Genomic DNA, 16,537 nt, shown 5'->3' on the forward strand with positions numbered 1-16,537 from the left:
GACAGTCTGAAGGGCGGTCAGACTTAGAGCGGGGAGGTTTTGTGAAAACCTGTCGAAATGGGGTTGTTTGAGAAGATCGTTCCTCAGTGGAAGCGATCTTGGAAATCTTACTAACCACTCCAGCACCTCTGTGAACAATCGAGAGCTGGCCAGAAGGGAGCGATGAGGGTCATTCTTGTTCCTTCCGAGCAAGCGAACTTCCTCAATACTTCCCCTACTATCTTGAAAGGAGGGAAGGCGTGTGTGTCCAAGCCCATCCAATCTAGCAGAAAGCTGTCTACTGCTACTGCTTGTGGATCCGAGATCGGGGAGACAATAGTTCTCTAATCTGTGATTCCTGTGGTCGCGAACAGGTCTATATTGGGCCTTCCACAGATGCCATAGTTGCTGGCAAATCTGAGGATTGAGAGTCCATTCCGTGGGTAGGACTTGTTCTTTTCTGCTCAACAGATCTGCCCGGACATTTCTCTCTCCCTGCACAAACCTTGTGAGAAGAGAGATCTTCCTTTCCTGAGCCCAAATCAGCAGATCCTTTGCTGATTCGTACAGGGAAAAGGAATGCGTCCCCCTTGTTTCTTTATATAAGCGAGGGCTGTTGTGTTGTCCGAGTGAATCTGAATCCCCAGACCTGAGACCTGTTCCTCAAAATGAACTAAAGCTAGATGAATGGCTGTTAGTTCTTTTTTGTTTATGTGCCAGGACACTTGTTCTCCTTCCCAAGTGCCTGACACTTCTGAACCTAGGGTCGCTCCCCACCCTGAATCTGAGGCGTCTGCAAATAACGCTAGGCGAGGGTTCTGTAAGTGAAGGGAGATTCCCTTGCTTAGTTTCTGTGGATCTAACCACCAGCGGATATTCTCCTTGATCCCTTTCGAGATTGGAAAGGTTTCTCCCAGATTGTTGGACTTCCAATCCCATCTCTCCTTCAGATAAAATTGAAGGTCGTAGGTGTAGTCTTCTAAGGAAACGAAACTGTTCCATCGAGGAGAGGTCCCCAGTAAGCTCATCCATTCCCTCGCGGAACAATGTTCTTTCCTTAAGAAGACTGCCAACCTTTTCTAAGCAGGTTCGTTCTCCTTTCCTGCGAAGGATACGCTAGGAAAATCCCGAGAATCCATCTGAATCCCCAGATAGACAATATTTTGCTGGGAGTCAGCATGGATCTCTCGCGATTGACTAAAAGTCCTAGGGACTTTGTCAAATTTAGAGTAAATAAAAGGTCCTCCAGACATTTTTTCTCCGATTGGGCTCTTATTAGCCAATCGTCCAGATATAAAGAGATCCTGATCCCTTCCAGATGTAGCCAATAAGCTACATTCTTCATGATGTCCGTGAAGACTTGAGGGGCAGTCGAAAGTCCAAAACACATCGCTCGGAACTGGAATACTTTCCCTTGGAACATGAATCTCAGATATTTCCTTGCTGCCGGATGAATTGGCACATGGAAATATGCATCCTGAAGGTCCAGGGACACCATCCAGTCCCCTGGACGAAGAGCAGACAGAACAGAGGAAGACGTCTCCATCGAAAATTTCTTCTTCAAGACAAAGAAATTCAGGGCACTGACGTCTAGAACCGGTCTCCATCCCCCCGATGCTTCGGTACCAGAATAGCCGATTTGTAAAACATCCGGAGACTGGAGATCTTGAACCAGTTCTACCGCTTCCTTGGAAAATCATCTGTTCCACTGCTTGCAAAATAGCAACGCTTTCGGACCGGATCCGAGTATCTTGCAGTCAACTCCCTTGGAGTTTGTCGTCAAGGGAGGATTTCCCTGAAGGGGATCAAGTATCCTTTTTTCAGGATCGAGAGGGACCAAGATGTCCGCTCCCTTCTGCGCCCAGACTTTTGCAAAGTGGAGTAGTCTGGCGCCTACTTTTGTCTGGAGGACTCCCTGCTCATCTAGACTTCCCGAAGGACCTTCTAGATGGTCTACCCTTCCTTCATCTGGTCTGCGACCTCTAAGAGGGGTCCTAAAAGAGGAGGCACCTCGAAAGGGCCTGTACAAAAGAGGGTCTCTCTTTTTTCTCGATAGGCACGGCCGGCCTAAACTTCTTGGCTGAGTGAGTGAGGAGATCCTGAGTTGCCTTCTCCGCAAGAGATTTAGCAACCTCTTTAACAGTCTCCTGTGGAAACAGATGAGGGGACAAAGGTGCAAAAGAAGAGATGTTCTTTGTAAGGGTGATACGGCTCTTGCTAGAAAAGAGCTAAAGACCGATCTCTTCTTTAAGACTCCCGTTCCGAAAAGCGAGGCAACTTCTACGGAACCGTCCATAACCGCTCTGTCCAAGCAAGCCAGGACGCTTGAAAGTTCCTCCATGGAGACAAAGTCAGTGTCCTGAGCTCGCTTAGCTAACGCTCCCAAAACCCAGTCCATAAAGTTGAAAACTTCCAGGGTCTTAAAGAGGCCCTTTAGAAGGTGGTCAAGCTCACACATGCCCCATGTTGCTTTAGCAGAAAGCAAAGACTTCCTCCTCGAAGAGTCCACTAAAGAAGCGAAATCCGCGTCTGCGGAATGAAGGTAGGCCTAACCCCATAGGTTCCTTGGTCCCTCCGTTAACCACCTTCCTGGTTTACCTGTTTTAACTTGGAAGGAGGGCATGGAAAAAACTTGGTTTTTGGCCGCCCCTTCCCGTTCTAGAAAGTCAACCCACGCTGAAAAGGTCTTTAAGGCCGTTTTTCATACAAAGGAGCAGGGCGCATCTTGACGAAGGAAGACGACTTGTGAGTTTTTGTGCTCGACATCAAAGATCCTGGTGAAGGAGGGTCAGCAGGATGAAGGGAGTCTCCGAACTCCTTGAGCAGCAAAAGAGAGAGCCTCTTGTAGTCAGAAAACTGCTACATCTACGGGCTCCTCCTCTTCTGATACTTGTTCCAACGGATCCACTGAAGGAGACCGTTTGGGAGGGTGATCGGGCTCTTCCCAGGAGAAGAACTCCTTTCCCGAGAAGGGGGGAGCGCTGAACGTTTTTTGAATTCTATACGAAGAATGAGGCTCCTGTCGGTCCGAAACACTCTTGCGCCTACTAGACTCTTGTTGTCTAGGCCTTTGCGGTTTGCCAGACTCGCGGCGCTTGATAGGCTCCTGACGCCCTGATTCAGGGCGCTTGAAAGGATCCCTGCGCCCTGATTCCTGACGCTTAACAGGCTCCTGGCGCCCTAACTCTTGACGCCTAACATACTCCTGGCGTCCTGACTCCTGGCGTCCTGACTCCTGGCGTCCTGACTCCTGGCGTCCTGACTCCTGGCGTCCTGACTCCTGCGTACCTGACTCCTGGCGTCCTGACTCCTGGCGTTCTGACTCCTGGCGTCCTGATTCCTGCCTTCTAGCAGACTCCTGACGTCCTGATCCTGTGGTTTGAGAGGCTCTTGATGCCCTTTTCTTGCGTCTCGCTGCCTCTTTGCGCCTGCCTGGCTCCTGGTCCTGTAGTCCCAAAGGATCCTGATATCTAAATCGGTTTAGTTTCTCTTCAGGTTCCTTGAACCTAAACCGATCGAGACTTCTGCTCGATTCACGGCGTCTCATAGGAGAGAGGCTACATTCTTCCTGTCTACCAGGATTCAAAGCCTTACCCGTCATAGGGCGCTTTGGAGAAGAAAGCCTATAGGGCGACAGGACTCTTCTCTCAGGAGAACAACTCCTGTCGGACGAGTCTCTCGACGAAGGCGATAAACGCCCTGGAGATTGTGAGGGTTCTCTCCTATACGAAGAGGGGCGCTTAGCGGAACATCTTTTCTCCTTGTCGAATCCTTCGCGAAGGAGCCTACTAAAGAGGCTAACTGCTCTTGCAGATTTATCAAAAACTTCTTCGTAGGATCCTGAAGAGAGGGCTCCTCTTGTCTCGTCTTCTTAGGCACCGAGGGCCAATTCTCGGGAAAACGCTCTGGGCTGGAATCAGCCGCATCTCCTTTAGGCGCCTTCCAGGCTCTCTTCAAAGGGCGCGAAAGAGAGGCCGAACTCCATCCTCGTTTAGGAGAGGAAGAGTCTGAGGCCGAAAAACACTCCCTTAGGACGCCTTTTCTGCGGCAATCCGAGGCAGCCTGGGACTTTACAACAGGATCTGCCGAAGGGACGCCTGACCGTTGGGGATGTTCTGCATCCTCCCTGCGGCTTTCGACATTCCTCCTCCCCTGTCCTGGGAGTTTGAAGCGGTCTAGGCCTAGGAGCAATGAGGAACCGGTCAGACGCCCCCTCCACTGCACTGGGGACACTGCACAAGTCACTATCACCACTCTTACCTTCATTTAGAGCTCGTAACTGAGCTTGAAGTTTCTTGATGGAAGCTTTTACATTTTCCCTCTCTGAAGAAGAATCTTTAGATTCAGAACAGGGAGAAGCAGCTGAGGCTAAGGGAAAAAATGGGAAAATCGTTAGTAGGGGATTAACAACTTCTTGTTCTACAGAACAAGATCTACTAGATGACCTAGCTGAAGCCTTCCTTACTCTATCTCTCTCAAGCTTCCTAACATATGAAGATAACTCCTTCCATTCAAGCTCTGTTAGGTTCTTGCACTCAATACAGGTGTTATTAAAAGAACACTCATTCTCTCTGCATTTAGCGCAAACACTATGAGGATCTACTGCCGATTTCGGCAGCCTAACCTTCCAACCTTCCCTACTACAAACTCTAAACATAGGTGAAGCCTTAGCGTCAGAAATCGTGAAAGAGTAGTCAAAACCAAAGTCGAAAAACAGTCCACAATAAGCGTATGCCAAGCCAGAGAAAAAACAGAATACGTCACCAAAAAACCAATCCAAATTCTCGGCAAACGAGTTGAAATCCAAGATGGAGGAACGAACAATAGGTGTTGTCCGTTCAACCGACAGAGAAATTATGGCTTAGGAAAAACGGAATGGTTCCAGACCACCGCCACCAGCGGCGGGAATGGTGGATCACCTGACCTACCTGTCGCGTGTGCCGCGAGTTTTGAAATTCTGTCGGGACAACCGAGTCTATAGCTAAGTATATATCTGCTGGGTAAGTTTTCATGTACAAAAATTGGAAGGTTGTAGCATTTTTCATTTTTGAAATATTTGCATATAAAGTACGATAAGTACGAAAAAAACTACGATCGGTCAACTTTGACTCAACCGAAATGGTCAAAAAATGCATTTGTAACATAAAAATCTTACAGTCTAGTAAATATTCAATCATTTATCTTCACTTTAAAACATATTGCAAGTCTCTAGAACAATAAATCCTCGATTTATGGTGAATGATTTGGAAAAAAATATTGTTATTTCTTTTCCGTCCGCGGCGCCCGACTTCTCGGCCGAGAAGAAAATCTCCGAAATCCGCGTAGGCGGTCACATGATCCTCCTATATTTGTGCCTTGTTTTCAATTACTACGCATTTTACGAAGAGGTTTATATATGGAAACTGTGCGCAAAAACATGCACAATATAACAAAAAATATTGGAAGGTTGTAGCATTTCTCATTTTTGAAATATTTGCATATAAAGTACGATAAATAGGAAAAAAACTACGATCGGTCAACTTTGACTCAACCGAAATGGTCAAAAAATGCATTTGTAACATAAAAATCTTACAGTCTAGTAATATTCAACCATTTATCTTCACTTTAAAACATATTGCAAGTCTCTAGAACAATATCTCGATTTATGGTGAATATTTGAAAAAAATATTTTTATTCCGTCCGCACGCCGATTCTCGGCCGAAAATCTCCGAAACGCGTAGGTCACATTCTCCTAATATTTGAGCCTTTTCATATTACGCTTTTTTTAGAGTTTTATATATGAAAATGTGCGCAAAAACATGCACAATATAACAAAAATTATTGGAAGGTTGTAGCATTTCTCATTTTTTTTATATTTGCATATAAAAAAAAATTTTAAACAAAAATTCGACATTCGGTCAACTTTAACTCGTTCGAAATGGTCGAAAACTGCATTTGTAAGCTAAAACTCTTACAGTATCGTAATATTCCATCATTTATCTTCATTTTGAAACAAATTGCAAGTCTCTATAACAATATTTCGATTTATGATGAATTTTTTAAACAATTATTTTTTTACGTCCGCACGCTACGAATACATGCATCATTTTGTGATAATATTTTCTCTGTGTTGCTTTTATCGTTTTACAATGTGTTAAATACCAAAATGATCGCAATTTAGTGCACATTGCAACGAAAAAAAAAGTAACTTGTTACCTCTAACCGTTTGGTGCACAGCGCGATTTGAATACAATTATATATGAAATTTCGTTTTTGCACTATCATATATCGCATTATTTATATATGATAATGATAATTTCTGATGGTTGCATACTAAACTTCAAGCAATGACAAAAAAAGGAGCCAAAAATGAACTCTTAATCTTGAAAACTAAGCGTGCTGTGATTTTTTGAACAAAATATTTTTTCCGCTTCCGCACTCACTCTCAAACCCCTCCGGCACACAGGAGTCATTTTTTTATTTACCGCTCCGGCGTTTAAGGGTTAATGGCACATCTGCAAAGTGGAGTGGTGTAAAACATTTTGTGGAGAATTATTATCCCAATAAAGATGATGTAATCAATTCCTCCAACATGCTTAATGACAATGCCTTGTTTCAATGTAGGCCAATTTTAAAGACCCCAGAAACAAATGTCTCTGGACAGTTTTGTTGTGTAACAGGGGTCCAGTGACTTTCAAGCTGGTCCTAGTGCCAGTGAAAAGCTAATAGAAGTAGTAAACCCACAGAGGTCCTAGATAACTGAAGTCCTTCTGGAGGGTGATTCCCCTTCTAAACAATAACCTCTTCTCCTCCCTCTCCCCTCCTCTCTACCTTCTATACGCTAAGCAAGTCTTCCATAAAAGTAAGTGTGATGTTAAATGTTTATTTATCCATTCCATTAGTCTTTTCTATTTATTTCTCATTTGTTTTCTATATGTGAAAGTGTCTATTCTCTATAAAAATATCCATTTTTAAAAATATTTTTGGGTGTCTGGAATGCACTAATGGGATTTACATTATTCCTTATGGGGATTATTGCTTAGGATTTTGTACGTTTCAGACTTGTGAGAGCTTCTGGAATGGATTATGTACGAAAATGAAGTTCCACTGTGTATAAATCTTGAGAGAGAGAGAGAGAGAGAGAGAGAGAGAGAGAGAAGAGAGAGAGAGAGAGAGTTACAAGGATTAGGATGTCTCAAAACTTATTAATCCATCTGAGGAGACATTGTGTGCTCACTTATCTCTATGAGCAGGTTCCACTGTTCATTCACAGTGTTCAAATGATTTTGTCTAGCTTTCTTTTAAACTCTTCCACACTTGCTGTTTACAACTTCTAGTGGCAGTTTATTCCATGTGTCACACATTTTGTATGTAAAGCAGTTCCCACAATGGGATGTATTGTATCTCTTCAGTTCTAGTTTCCATCCCCTATCTCCTGTCTGGTTTTCATTTAATGTAAATAGGTTACTGTCTACTTTTGTTATGCATTTCAGTATCTTGAATGTTTCTATTAGCTGTCCTCGCAACATGAATGGCTTAGAAGCCATACATGTTCAGGTTCTCTAGTTGTCTTTGGTAAACATATTAGCGTGATGGATAGAATTAACTTTGTGACTCTTGCTTGTACCCCTTCTAATCTCTATATGTCCTTTCTTCGTGATGGTGACCAAACCTGTACTGCATATTCAAGATGAGGTCTAACTATTGATGTGTAGAGCTGCAGCACCGTTTCCTTGTTTCTGCATTTAAACTGCCTCTTTATGTATCCCACTAGTTTCTGTGCATTCTTTTCAGCTTTTATGTAGTTTTGCAGATTAAAGTCCTTGGTAATAACAACTCCAAGGTCCTCTTCTTGGTCTACACTATTTATGTCATTCCTAAGCAGCCATGTAGCTGGCATGAGAGTTGTTTGTTCCTATTTGTAACACTTTACACTTATCCAAGTTAAAAGGCATTTGCCATCTTTCTGACCACTCTCCTATTTACTTTAAATAATTTCTTAAATTTTCCACTGTATCTGGGTCTGCTGCATTTACACCTAGTTTGGTGCCATTTGCAAATTTGGCTATCCTGTTAGTTAATCCAACATCAATGTCATTAATATAAATAAAAAACCAGAGTGGGCCAAGGACAGAACCCTTAGAAACTCTGCTTGTCACATCTGCCAATTCTGACTCTTCACAGTTTGTTATGACTCTGTTTTCTATTAGTTAGCCAGTCTTCAATCCAGTCTGCTGTATCTCTTATAATTCTTAAAGCTCTAACTTTTCCCATCAGTTTCTTGTGTGGAACTCTGTCAGAGGCATTTTGAAAATATAAATAGAGTATATCTATTGCACTACTACTGTTGTAAATACCAAGCATGTTATGGAAAAACTCCAAGAAATTTGATAGGCAGGAGCCGTTTTGTCTGAAGCGGTGTTGACTGTTTAACAACAGGTTACTTCTACCAATGTGATCCACAATTGGTCTGCAATTATGGACTCCCACTACCAGCCATAGAAACTGCTCCCCATCTCCATCCACCTTCCAAAAAAACTCCTTCCCTGAGTGAGTTCATTTACACAGCCTTCATGCCCCTCCTCTCCAATGGCACCTAGCCTTCTGACCCCCTAAACCTAGGAAAACTTCTCCAGGCCTCCCCCCCAACACCTGAAAAGTCTTTCACAGTCTGTTTATGAGTGTAAGCAGTATTGCTAACATGTTCCTAAGGCCATGCAGCATTGTTAACCATCAGAGAGCAATTTTTAAATTTTTTATACTGATACATAATATATCTTGGGGCCTTGGTCCCTGGTTTGGGTGTGTCAGTGAATGTTGAGTTCCAGATAATGTTGATCCAGATAATCAAGGGATTACTGTATAAGAGAATTCTTTGAGACTGGTTGGTCTGTCTTGTGGGACCATGAGTTACTTGCGGGACCATGAGTGTAACTCCTTTGAGGATGAACAGTGGCTATTGTATGTAAAATTTTGCTGATCCATGCAAACAAAAGTGTACAGTGGTTAATTGTGGAGTTCATTGTCACAGAAAGCCTATTCTAAGTTAGTTCTCAAGACATTTCCTACAATTACCCTAATCACTATTTCAATGGAAAATTAAACTAAAGAGAAAATTCAGGTCAAGGAATTTCTTTGTTAGAATTTAAGCCTTGTAATTTTGTGAAAACACAATAAAAACACTCAAATACAAATAGTATGTAGGTTAGTTCTCAACATTCTTTGCTATAAAATAGCTTACTATAAAAATACTTACATTTTTTCATTTTTAGGAAGATGATCAAGATCACCATAATTAACGTAAAAACTGAAGTCCGTTGTATGTTTATTAAAAGTCATTACTTTCTTCTGTGGATACCCATTTCCTAGGGCAAATAAGGAGCGCTTAACAGTTTTAATTGCTTTAGATCCATCCTCATTCTCAATCTGACGGTCAAAATCTACCTGAAAATTTTCAAATAAAAGCTCAAGGTAAAAATTACTACCAAATAAATGACTTATGTACAAAATGAACATACCTACAATATTCTATGCCTCAAATACTAACACATTAAACAAAAAGGAATATGTCAAGAGCACCGATGATATATTGTTGTAGTAAGTAATAATACACTAAAAATAAAAATAAAATTAATGCATAAAAATATTCAACTACCTCAACTGGAAACAAGGCAGCTTCCTTAACATGAAACTTTTTTACTTTGAATCCTTGTCCTAAGTCTGCAGCTCTGTATACTGCACCCATTGCTGCAGCCTCATCAGCATTTATGTTCTTCCCAAGTTCATGGCCCCAAATATCTTGTAGCATCATTTGTATCTTGGGGATTCTTGTAGCACCTCCAACTATAATGAACTGGAATTACAATTATAAATATCAACTACTGTTTATTACTGGGCATGTGCCCTACATGTAACAGACTGAGAAGAATAATACCTAGTAATTTACAAAAAATATATTAATAACAAGGACATTTCAGAAGCTGAAATGCTGTCAGTGAAAACACTACCACCTCTTCCTGGCTTCACACACAACTTATGGAATTGCCTGTGACCAGATCAATAATGCAACATACGTATATCCTCATTCATGTTACAGAAACACTGAAAGTATATTGATGCAAAGTTGAGGAATCATAGCCACTATCTGAAAAGGCTGTCCATTTCATATGAAATGAGAATATCTCACTTTTTCATGAAATGTAAGGTGAAAAGGTAGGTCCATGGGGATGGAAGGAAGGTACTCATTACACATTAATCCTTTTTCAGGCAAAGAGCCTAACCAGGATCTTTATTTTGTCATGTTTGGCGAGTTACTGTGACCAATCAAATTGCTTTCAGACAATAGCAGAACGTCTCAGCTGTTGCTAGCACAAGTTTTAGCTTGGTAACTTAAACAAAGTAGCGTCGTACGCTCCCCAAAGGAAACATTCCCATTTCAGGCACCAAATCATGTAGCTGTGCTCTAAGACGCTCTTACTTTACTTTTGCCACCACCGATACTTGAATAGAGGTAAAACTTTGAAAACTTGTCTGCTCATAGATAGATAGCTGTTAATCATCATAAAGTTATCCATAATAGTGTACGTGACTACTGATACTACAAAAAAACTGTGAAAAAATAAGTGCAGTGTAATCATCCAGTATGGGCTGAGCGCCCGTTTCATGGGGAATTGCATTTCACCAAACTCAGCCGGTACTAGATGTTGTGCCCAGTTTACTGGGGAGTATGACTGATAATGAAACCTGCCAAATCAGATGCTGTGCTAATTTACATTAGCGAAATTACATTAGTTAGTTTGTACATATTCTGGAACTGAATGTTCAAGGAGATTCTAATAGTGTTCTTGATTTCCTGGCCTCATACACACAGCCCAACTCAACAGTAAGAAGACCAGACATAGCACCATGGACTACAGGAGCTGTAATGGTGTTCTGGTGAGGTGGAATGACAACAAAGATGTCAATGTTGTTCCCTGATGTAGGAGTAGAACCCTTGACATTTATCAAGAAGTATGAGATGCAAAAAAAAAAAGTTGATGTCCTGATGAGATAAAACAATATAACTGTAAGATGGGTGGCATTGACAAGAGTGACATGCTCTCTCATCTTTACAAGATGCCCCTCATGTCAAGACCGTCCACTCAAGAGCTTCAGATATTGCAGTGATGTATCCACTGCCAACACCTGGCTAGTCTAAAAGAGAGACGTCACAAGGCTGAATGAGAAATGCATGCCCCAGGTACTGCAGGGTGCACAGGAAGTCCAGAATTATCTCTAATGCCATGAGCAGTTCAGATGACAACCTTTCAATGCCCACTCCTACCTCTGCTGCTCAGGAATCTGTTGGGAAAGTGGTACTATCAACCACAGAGGTCAGAGGTCGTCATAAGTACCAGAGGCTGTTAGGACTAATACCTCTCCTCTACATGTACCAGTCTTCACCCCCATGAAGCAAACTTGTAAGAAATGCTCCACCAAGAATATCCACAGGCCCAAGTGTTTGTGCAGCCTTTACAATGTAACGCTGTGTGCTTTTGATACCAGGAACTATTTTACGCCATAGCATAATGCTGTGATATGACATTATATTTTAGTGCTTTTTATTGAAACATTTACTATTTTTTATTGATGATGTAGATGTATTTCTGTAAATTTTTCCTAGTAAAGTTATAAGAATTAGTTCACTTTCCTTTTTATCATTTTTACTATCTTATTTACTAAAACATGATGAAATATTGCATTAAAGGTCGAAATATTATAACATAATAATGTTGGAAATTGAAAATGTAAAAGTATTGAACATGGAAGGTAAGCCCTAAAAATTTTACTAATATGCTTTAGAAGGTACATAATCGAAATTCCTAGAAAAAGTTCATCTCAATCAGGGCAAAACACCCAGTTCAGGACACTGCTGTCAAAAGATGATTTCCCATGAACTGGGCAGTAGTCCTGTTGAGGACACTTCGTTAGGGGTCTAAAACCTCACTTTTGCAAAATAAAAAAAATGCACAAGTATAAGTGTCATAGATTTGGTTATATTACAACATACTATGCATTTTTTCTTGCCACAATTATTAATTATTTCTGGTAGTGGCACTCCCATTAACCCTTAAACGCCGAGCGGCTATTTACCAAAGTGTCTCTCATATGCCGGCGGCGTTCGCGAGTTAGCGCCGAAGCGGAAAAAATAATTTTTTTCCCCCAAAAACTCACAGCATGCTTAGTTCATTTTGGCTCCTTTTTTTGTCATTGCCTGAAGTTTAGTATGCAACCATCAGAAATGAAAAAAAATATTATCATATACAAATATTGGAATACATGACAGCGCGAAAAAAAAAATTTCATATATAATTGCATACAAATTGTGCCGTGAGCAAAACGGTTAAAGCTAATGAGCTAATTTTTTTTGTTGTATTGTACACTAAATTGCGATGATTTTGGTATTTAACAAATTGTAAAACGATCAAAGCAACACAGAGAAAATATAAAGAGGGAGAGGCAGCCACTCTAATAACTAACCCCTCTGCCCCCTCCTCTTAGAGCCCCTCCCAGGCTTGTAGGGGCAGGATTGAAAGGGACATTGTTGCTTCTTTGTCTTGGGCTGAGGGAGATTGAGAGACTCACAAAAGCCGAATGCTTAGAAGATTTGACAGGCGAAGAACTTCACACCTGTCATGAAGGAGGAGGAGGAGGAGGACGTCGTGAATGCACCTCCGACTTTTATACTGCCTGATGGACTACCTTATCTTTAGTACCTGACCGTCGCTGGTCGATTGTATCTTCTAATTCAGTCCTTGGTAAGAGAAACTGCAAATCCAGGACATCCTCATTCCTGAGAGCCGATAAAGACTCAAAGAGTCCACTGAACTCGCCACCTTGGACAGTGCTGCGCCTCTCTTGGCAAGGAGCTGGTTGGCCCACAAGGTTGCACTAAGGTGGGCCAGGTATGAAATAGCTTTAGCACCGGACTGTAACAGTCTACTGAGTGAGGAAGAACTCACTATATCTCCTTCAGTCCTATCCTAAGCAATCCTGGCTATAGCAGTGGACCACAAGTTCAGCCAGGAGACCGTCTGGAAGATGGAAGCCACAGTCCTTCATAGCTAGGGCCTCTTTTGTGATGAAAAGGATATGGACATTCCGACCTAACCTGCTCCAGGGTCAGACCAGGATTAAGGCATATCACGTCCAGGTTAAGGTGATTGGACATCAAATGAACTACATTAGTGGAGTAGTACATCCTATGCCACACTAGAAGAGGAGGAATAAACAAGGATGATCTATTGGAATGCAGAGAACCATCTCGGTCCAAAACCAAAGCGTTCACACATTGTAAATCAGACTGAACTGAGCGTGACCTGACAAGGGAAGCTCAAAAGAGGTCCTAGAATCCTGTTTGGCACCCAGCAAGGCCTCTATACCCATTGGATGATAGAAGACCGAGCCTGTGCCCTACACTCAAGATTGTTGAAGTCACAAATAACATCTACAACCTCTGAGAAGGAAGACATAAACTCTTGACCGTCTCCCTCCTCTGCTCCAGCAAAGGTGACCAACGACATGGAGAAGGCTTGGCAGTATCCTCATCCTTCTGTAACAATATTGGTGAAGCTTCCCTAGGAAGCCTAGCATTCTGGTCATTATTGGTTGGAGTGTAGGCCCTAAAACCTGAAGATCCTGAGACCAAAGGTTCCGGAACATCGCCACAAAACGACACTTGTACATGGTCCTGGCTCGAACCTCATAAAGGCTCGTGAAGAACCACATGCACGATCGGGGGAAGGATCATGCACACGAACGTCAGGCGAACCACATACACGTTCACGGGAGGAATCACGTACGTGGGCGTGTGGAGTCAAGTACACGTCCGTGAGACGCCAACCGAGCAGGGTCCCGAGACAAGGAATGTCGCTGAAGAGAGCTACCTGAAGGAGACTGACTAATATGTAAGTGTTTACATAATAAAAATATGGAATGTTAGTCCATATATATAAAAGACTAAAACTAAAGAGGTCAACCAGATTGCTTGCAGGAATGTGATCAGACTAGAGACGCTAAAGATGACGTATACAATAAAAGTAGGCTAAGATAACATGCCGTCACCTGTAGTCATTCAATTGTTTATAAACATTAGTCCAAGCTCCCTGCTTGAGACAACTACCGCGACCTATAATTCAAACGGCCTACGTGATCTGTAGCGTGTCTCATTTTGATTGTATGTTCATATGTTCGAGCTACTATCTGCTTCCTTCATAACTGGTAACCGAGATGGTAGTACAGCAGAACAGAGTTAGCTATCGTCATTAGAAGACCTGTATCTCTTTACCTAAGCTTTATCATGTAGAGAAAATAGAATTAGCCATCATCATTGGCAGAAGCGATCAAGCTATCGTTATTAGAAGACTTGTACAATCATACCTGATCTTCACCATGTAAACTAAGAAGAATATATATATTTTTATACTTCGTGTTTTCTACAAGAACCTCCTCACCGAATCATCATGAGTTTAACACATCGTCGTCATAAACAAGAAGATAATCCCGACTTCGTAAGTGATCTACAAACCCCAAGACACTCCATTGAAGATGGAAGTGCAATACCAACCGACTTAGCGTAAGATTATCGCAAGTCTAACATTACCTCATAGGGTGCCTTATCATACAAGGCAACAGCCCTAAAAGTGGTGGCAAGCATACCAGAAGAACTCTACAACTTCTCCGAAGAAAAATCAGAATAATGAAGTATCATATAAGAACTCTTCAACGACGACGAAAGCAACAGATTCTTCAAGCAACTTAGTATCATCGTTTAGTGAATAACTTCAAGAAACAAAACCGACGTGTCCTTTTTCCTACGGCAACGCAAGCTTCGTCTCTCATTAGAATCATTCAAGAAAACATCGTTAGTGAGCGTTTCTGGCACTTCAAGAAACAAACCGAACGCGTCTGCAGCATCGGATCTTTCAAGGGCTCGAATCATCGAAACAACGCGCACGGGGGAAACTGAAGCCAAACCAGGTCATCCGCTAAATAGAGAAGGAGGACCAAGGCCGTGTGTCGTTATCGGAACACCGTGACTTCCCACAAAAGCAAGCTAAGTACAATTTTTTATTCATTTGGAGTAACTTTGAGTGTTTCCTTTACAGGTCGAATTTCGTTATTCCTGTGGCTGAAGTTACGAGACATTCTTAATCTTACTTTTTTACAGAAATTATCTACATCATTGAGATTTCGCTACTGCGAGTTTTTTATCTTTGAGTGTCTGTTTCCAGAAGTTCTACTGAAATATCATAATCATATATTGTGTTAATTTTATCATTTTGGGTGATTATTAATCCCTTACGTAACAAATTATATTAAACACTGAATATGCGTTTACGCAGTGGACGTCTGTATTTATACAGATGCATGGATAGGGTCGTTAAGCACCATAGTGATTAGAAAACACACAAAAAACAAGTGGAACACCCGTACAAATCTATATAAATTAGAGGTAACACTATTTCGGGTCATGACAATAAATGCTCCTTTGCAAAGTCCCGATCACAGTTTTAGCCTTGAGTTTTTTGAGTTGTATAAAATATCGAACCTCAATGACTCAACTTAACTTTTAAAATATGGCTGGATTGCAAGGAATAACATGTCTGTAAAAAATTTTCATTAGGCTAAATGCGCTGACCAGGATCCCTCACTATTTCAAATTTTAGCAAAGAATGAAGTACAAACAGTTAATATTGAATGCAGTAGAGATAACTTGTCTTAATAGTAATCGCTCATTTCCTACTAGTTCGTCATTCATTGCTTTATACGTAACTAGCAGCAACATAATGCTAAAAACATACAATACGTTGCCGATGGTAACAAAGAGAAGGATCCTAATTATTACAAAAAGAAATAGAAACAGTAGCCCTTTCAGAATCAAACAAGCAAACTCGGTTACTGTGTCACCTAGTCAAGCGGTCAAGGTCAGTCAAAGCTGCCGAAGTGTTCAAAGCATAGCAAATTCCACACAATAAGCGACTCTAGCAGAGTGGGGAAAAGTGATGTTGGATCAATTATGCCATACCTTTTATTTTTATGCCAATACCTTTTTGAATTAAAAAGGATTTTTCCTATGAATCACATGACCGTATCAAGTAATCAGAGCAGTTTTTCGTAATTTTAATACATTAAGTTATTATAAATACTGGTGGATTAAGCCCAACTGTACGCGCCGTAAAAATTAGAATATCTTGTTTTATTTCTTTAGTACACGTAATATCCTGTATTTACGGACTCACCGTCTGTTGTTCGAACTTCCCTAATGAGAAGTCCGGATAAGCGAGCGCTTACAGATACCTCTCTAGTTATAAAAACCATTGATCTGTATGTAGTGTAATTGTAAGATCCATCTAGGGGTATACAAAATATTATCTTACATCCTGCAAAATAAGGCGTGTTTATCAAAGGAAAATCCTATAAACCTTCAAACATATTAAAATCCGTTTGAACAAAAAGAGACAGTTAAGCAAATAATAACTTATATAGAGGAACAAATCATTGTCTCATAAATCGTGATATTGTTCAACGACCCAACAGA

The 16,537-nt window shown here is 41.3% G+C and overlaps 2 protein-coding genes across 2 annotated transcripts in view; one reads left to right on the plus strand and one right to left on the minus strand.

The window, feature by feature from the left end:
- Nucleotides 1-16,537, plus strand: part of LOC135225788 (hypoxia up-regulated protein 1-like) — a gene marked incomplete in the record, with an annotated part of 558,991 nt that overhangs the window by 304,716 nt on the left and 237,738 nt on the right.
- LOC135225321 (hypoxia up-regulated protein 1-like) overlaps nt 1-16,537 on the minus strand; it is a 124,389-nt gene that overhangs the window by 71,587 nt on the left and 36,265 nt on the right. The window contains exons 3-4 of the mRNA XM_064264653.1: nt 9,614-9,811; nt 9,215-9,402 (exon numbers count right to left, since the gene is read on the minus strand). Coding sequence (XP_064120723.1) covers nt 9,215-9,402; nt 9,614-9,811 — 386 coding nt within the window. The remainder of the gene's footprint in view (nt 1-9,214; nt 9,403-9,613; nt 9,812-16,537) is intronic.

The sequence above is a fragment of the Macrobrachium nipponense genome, chromosome 13 (assembly GCF_015104395.2).
Source record: "Macrobrachium nipponense isolate FS-2020 chromosome 13, ASM1510439v2, whole genome shotgun sequence".
Taxonomy (NCBI): domain Eukaryota; kingdom Metazoa; phylum Arthropoda; class Malacostraca; order Decapoda; family Palaemonidae; genus Macrobrachium; species Macrobrachium nipponense.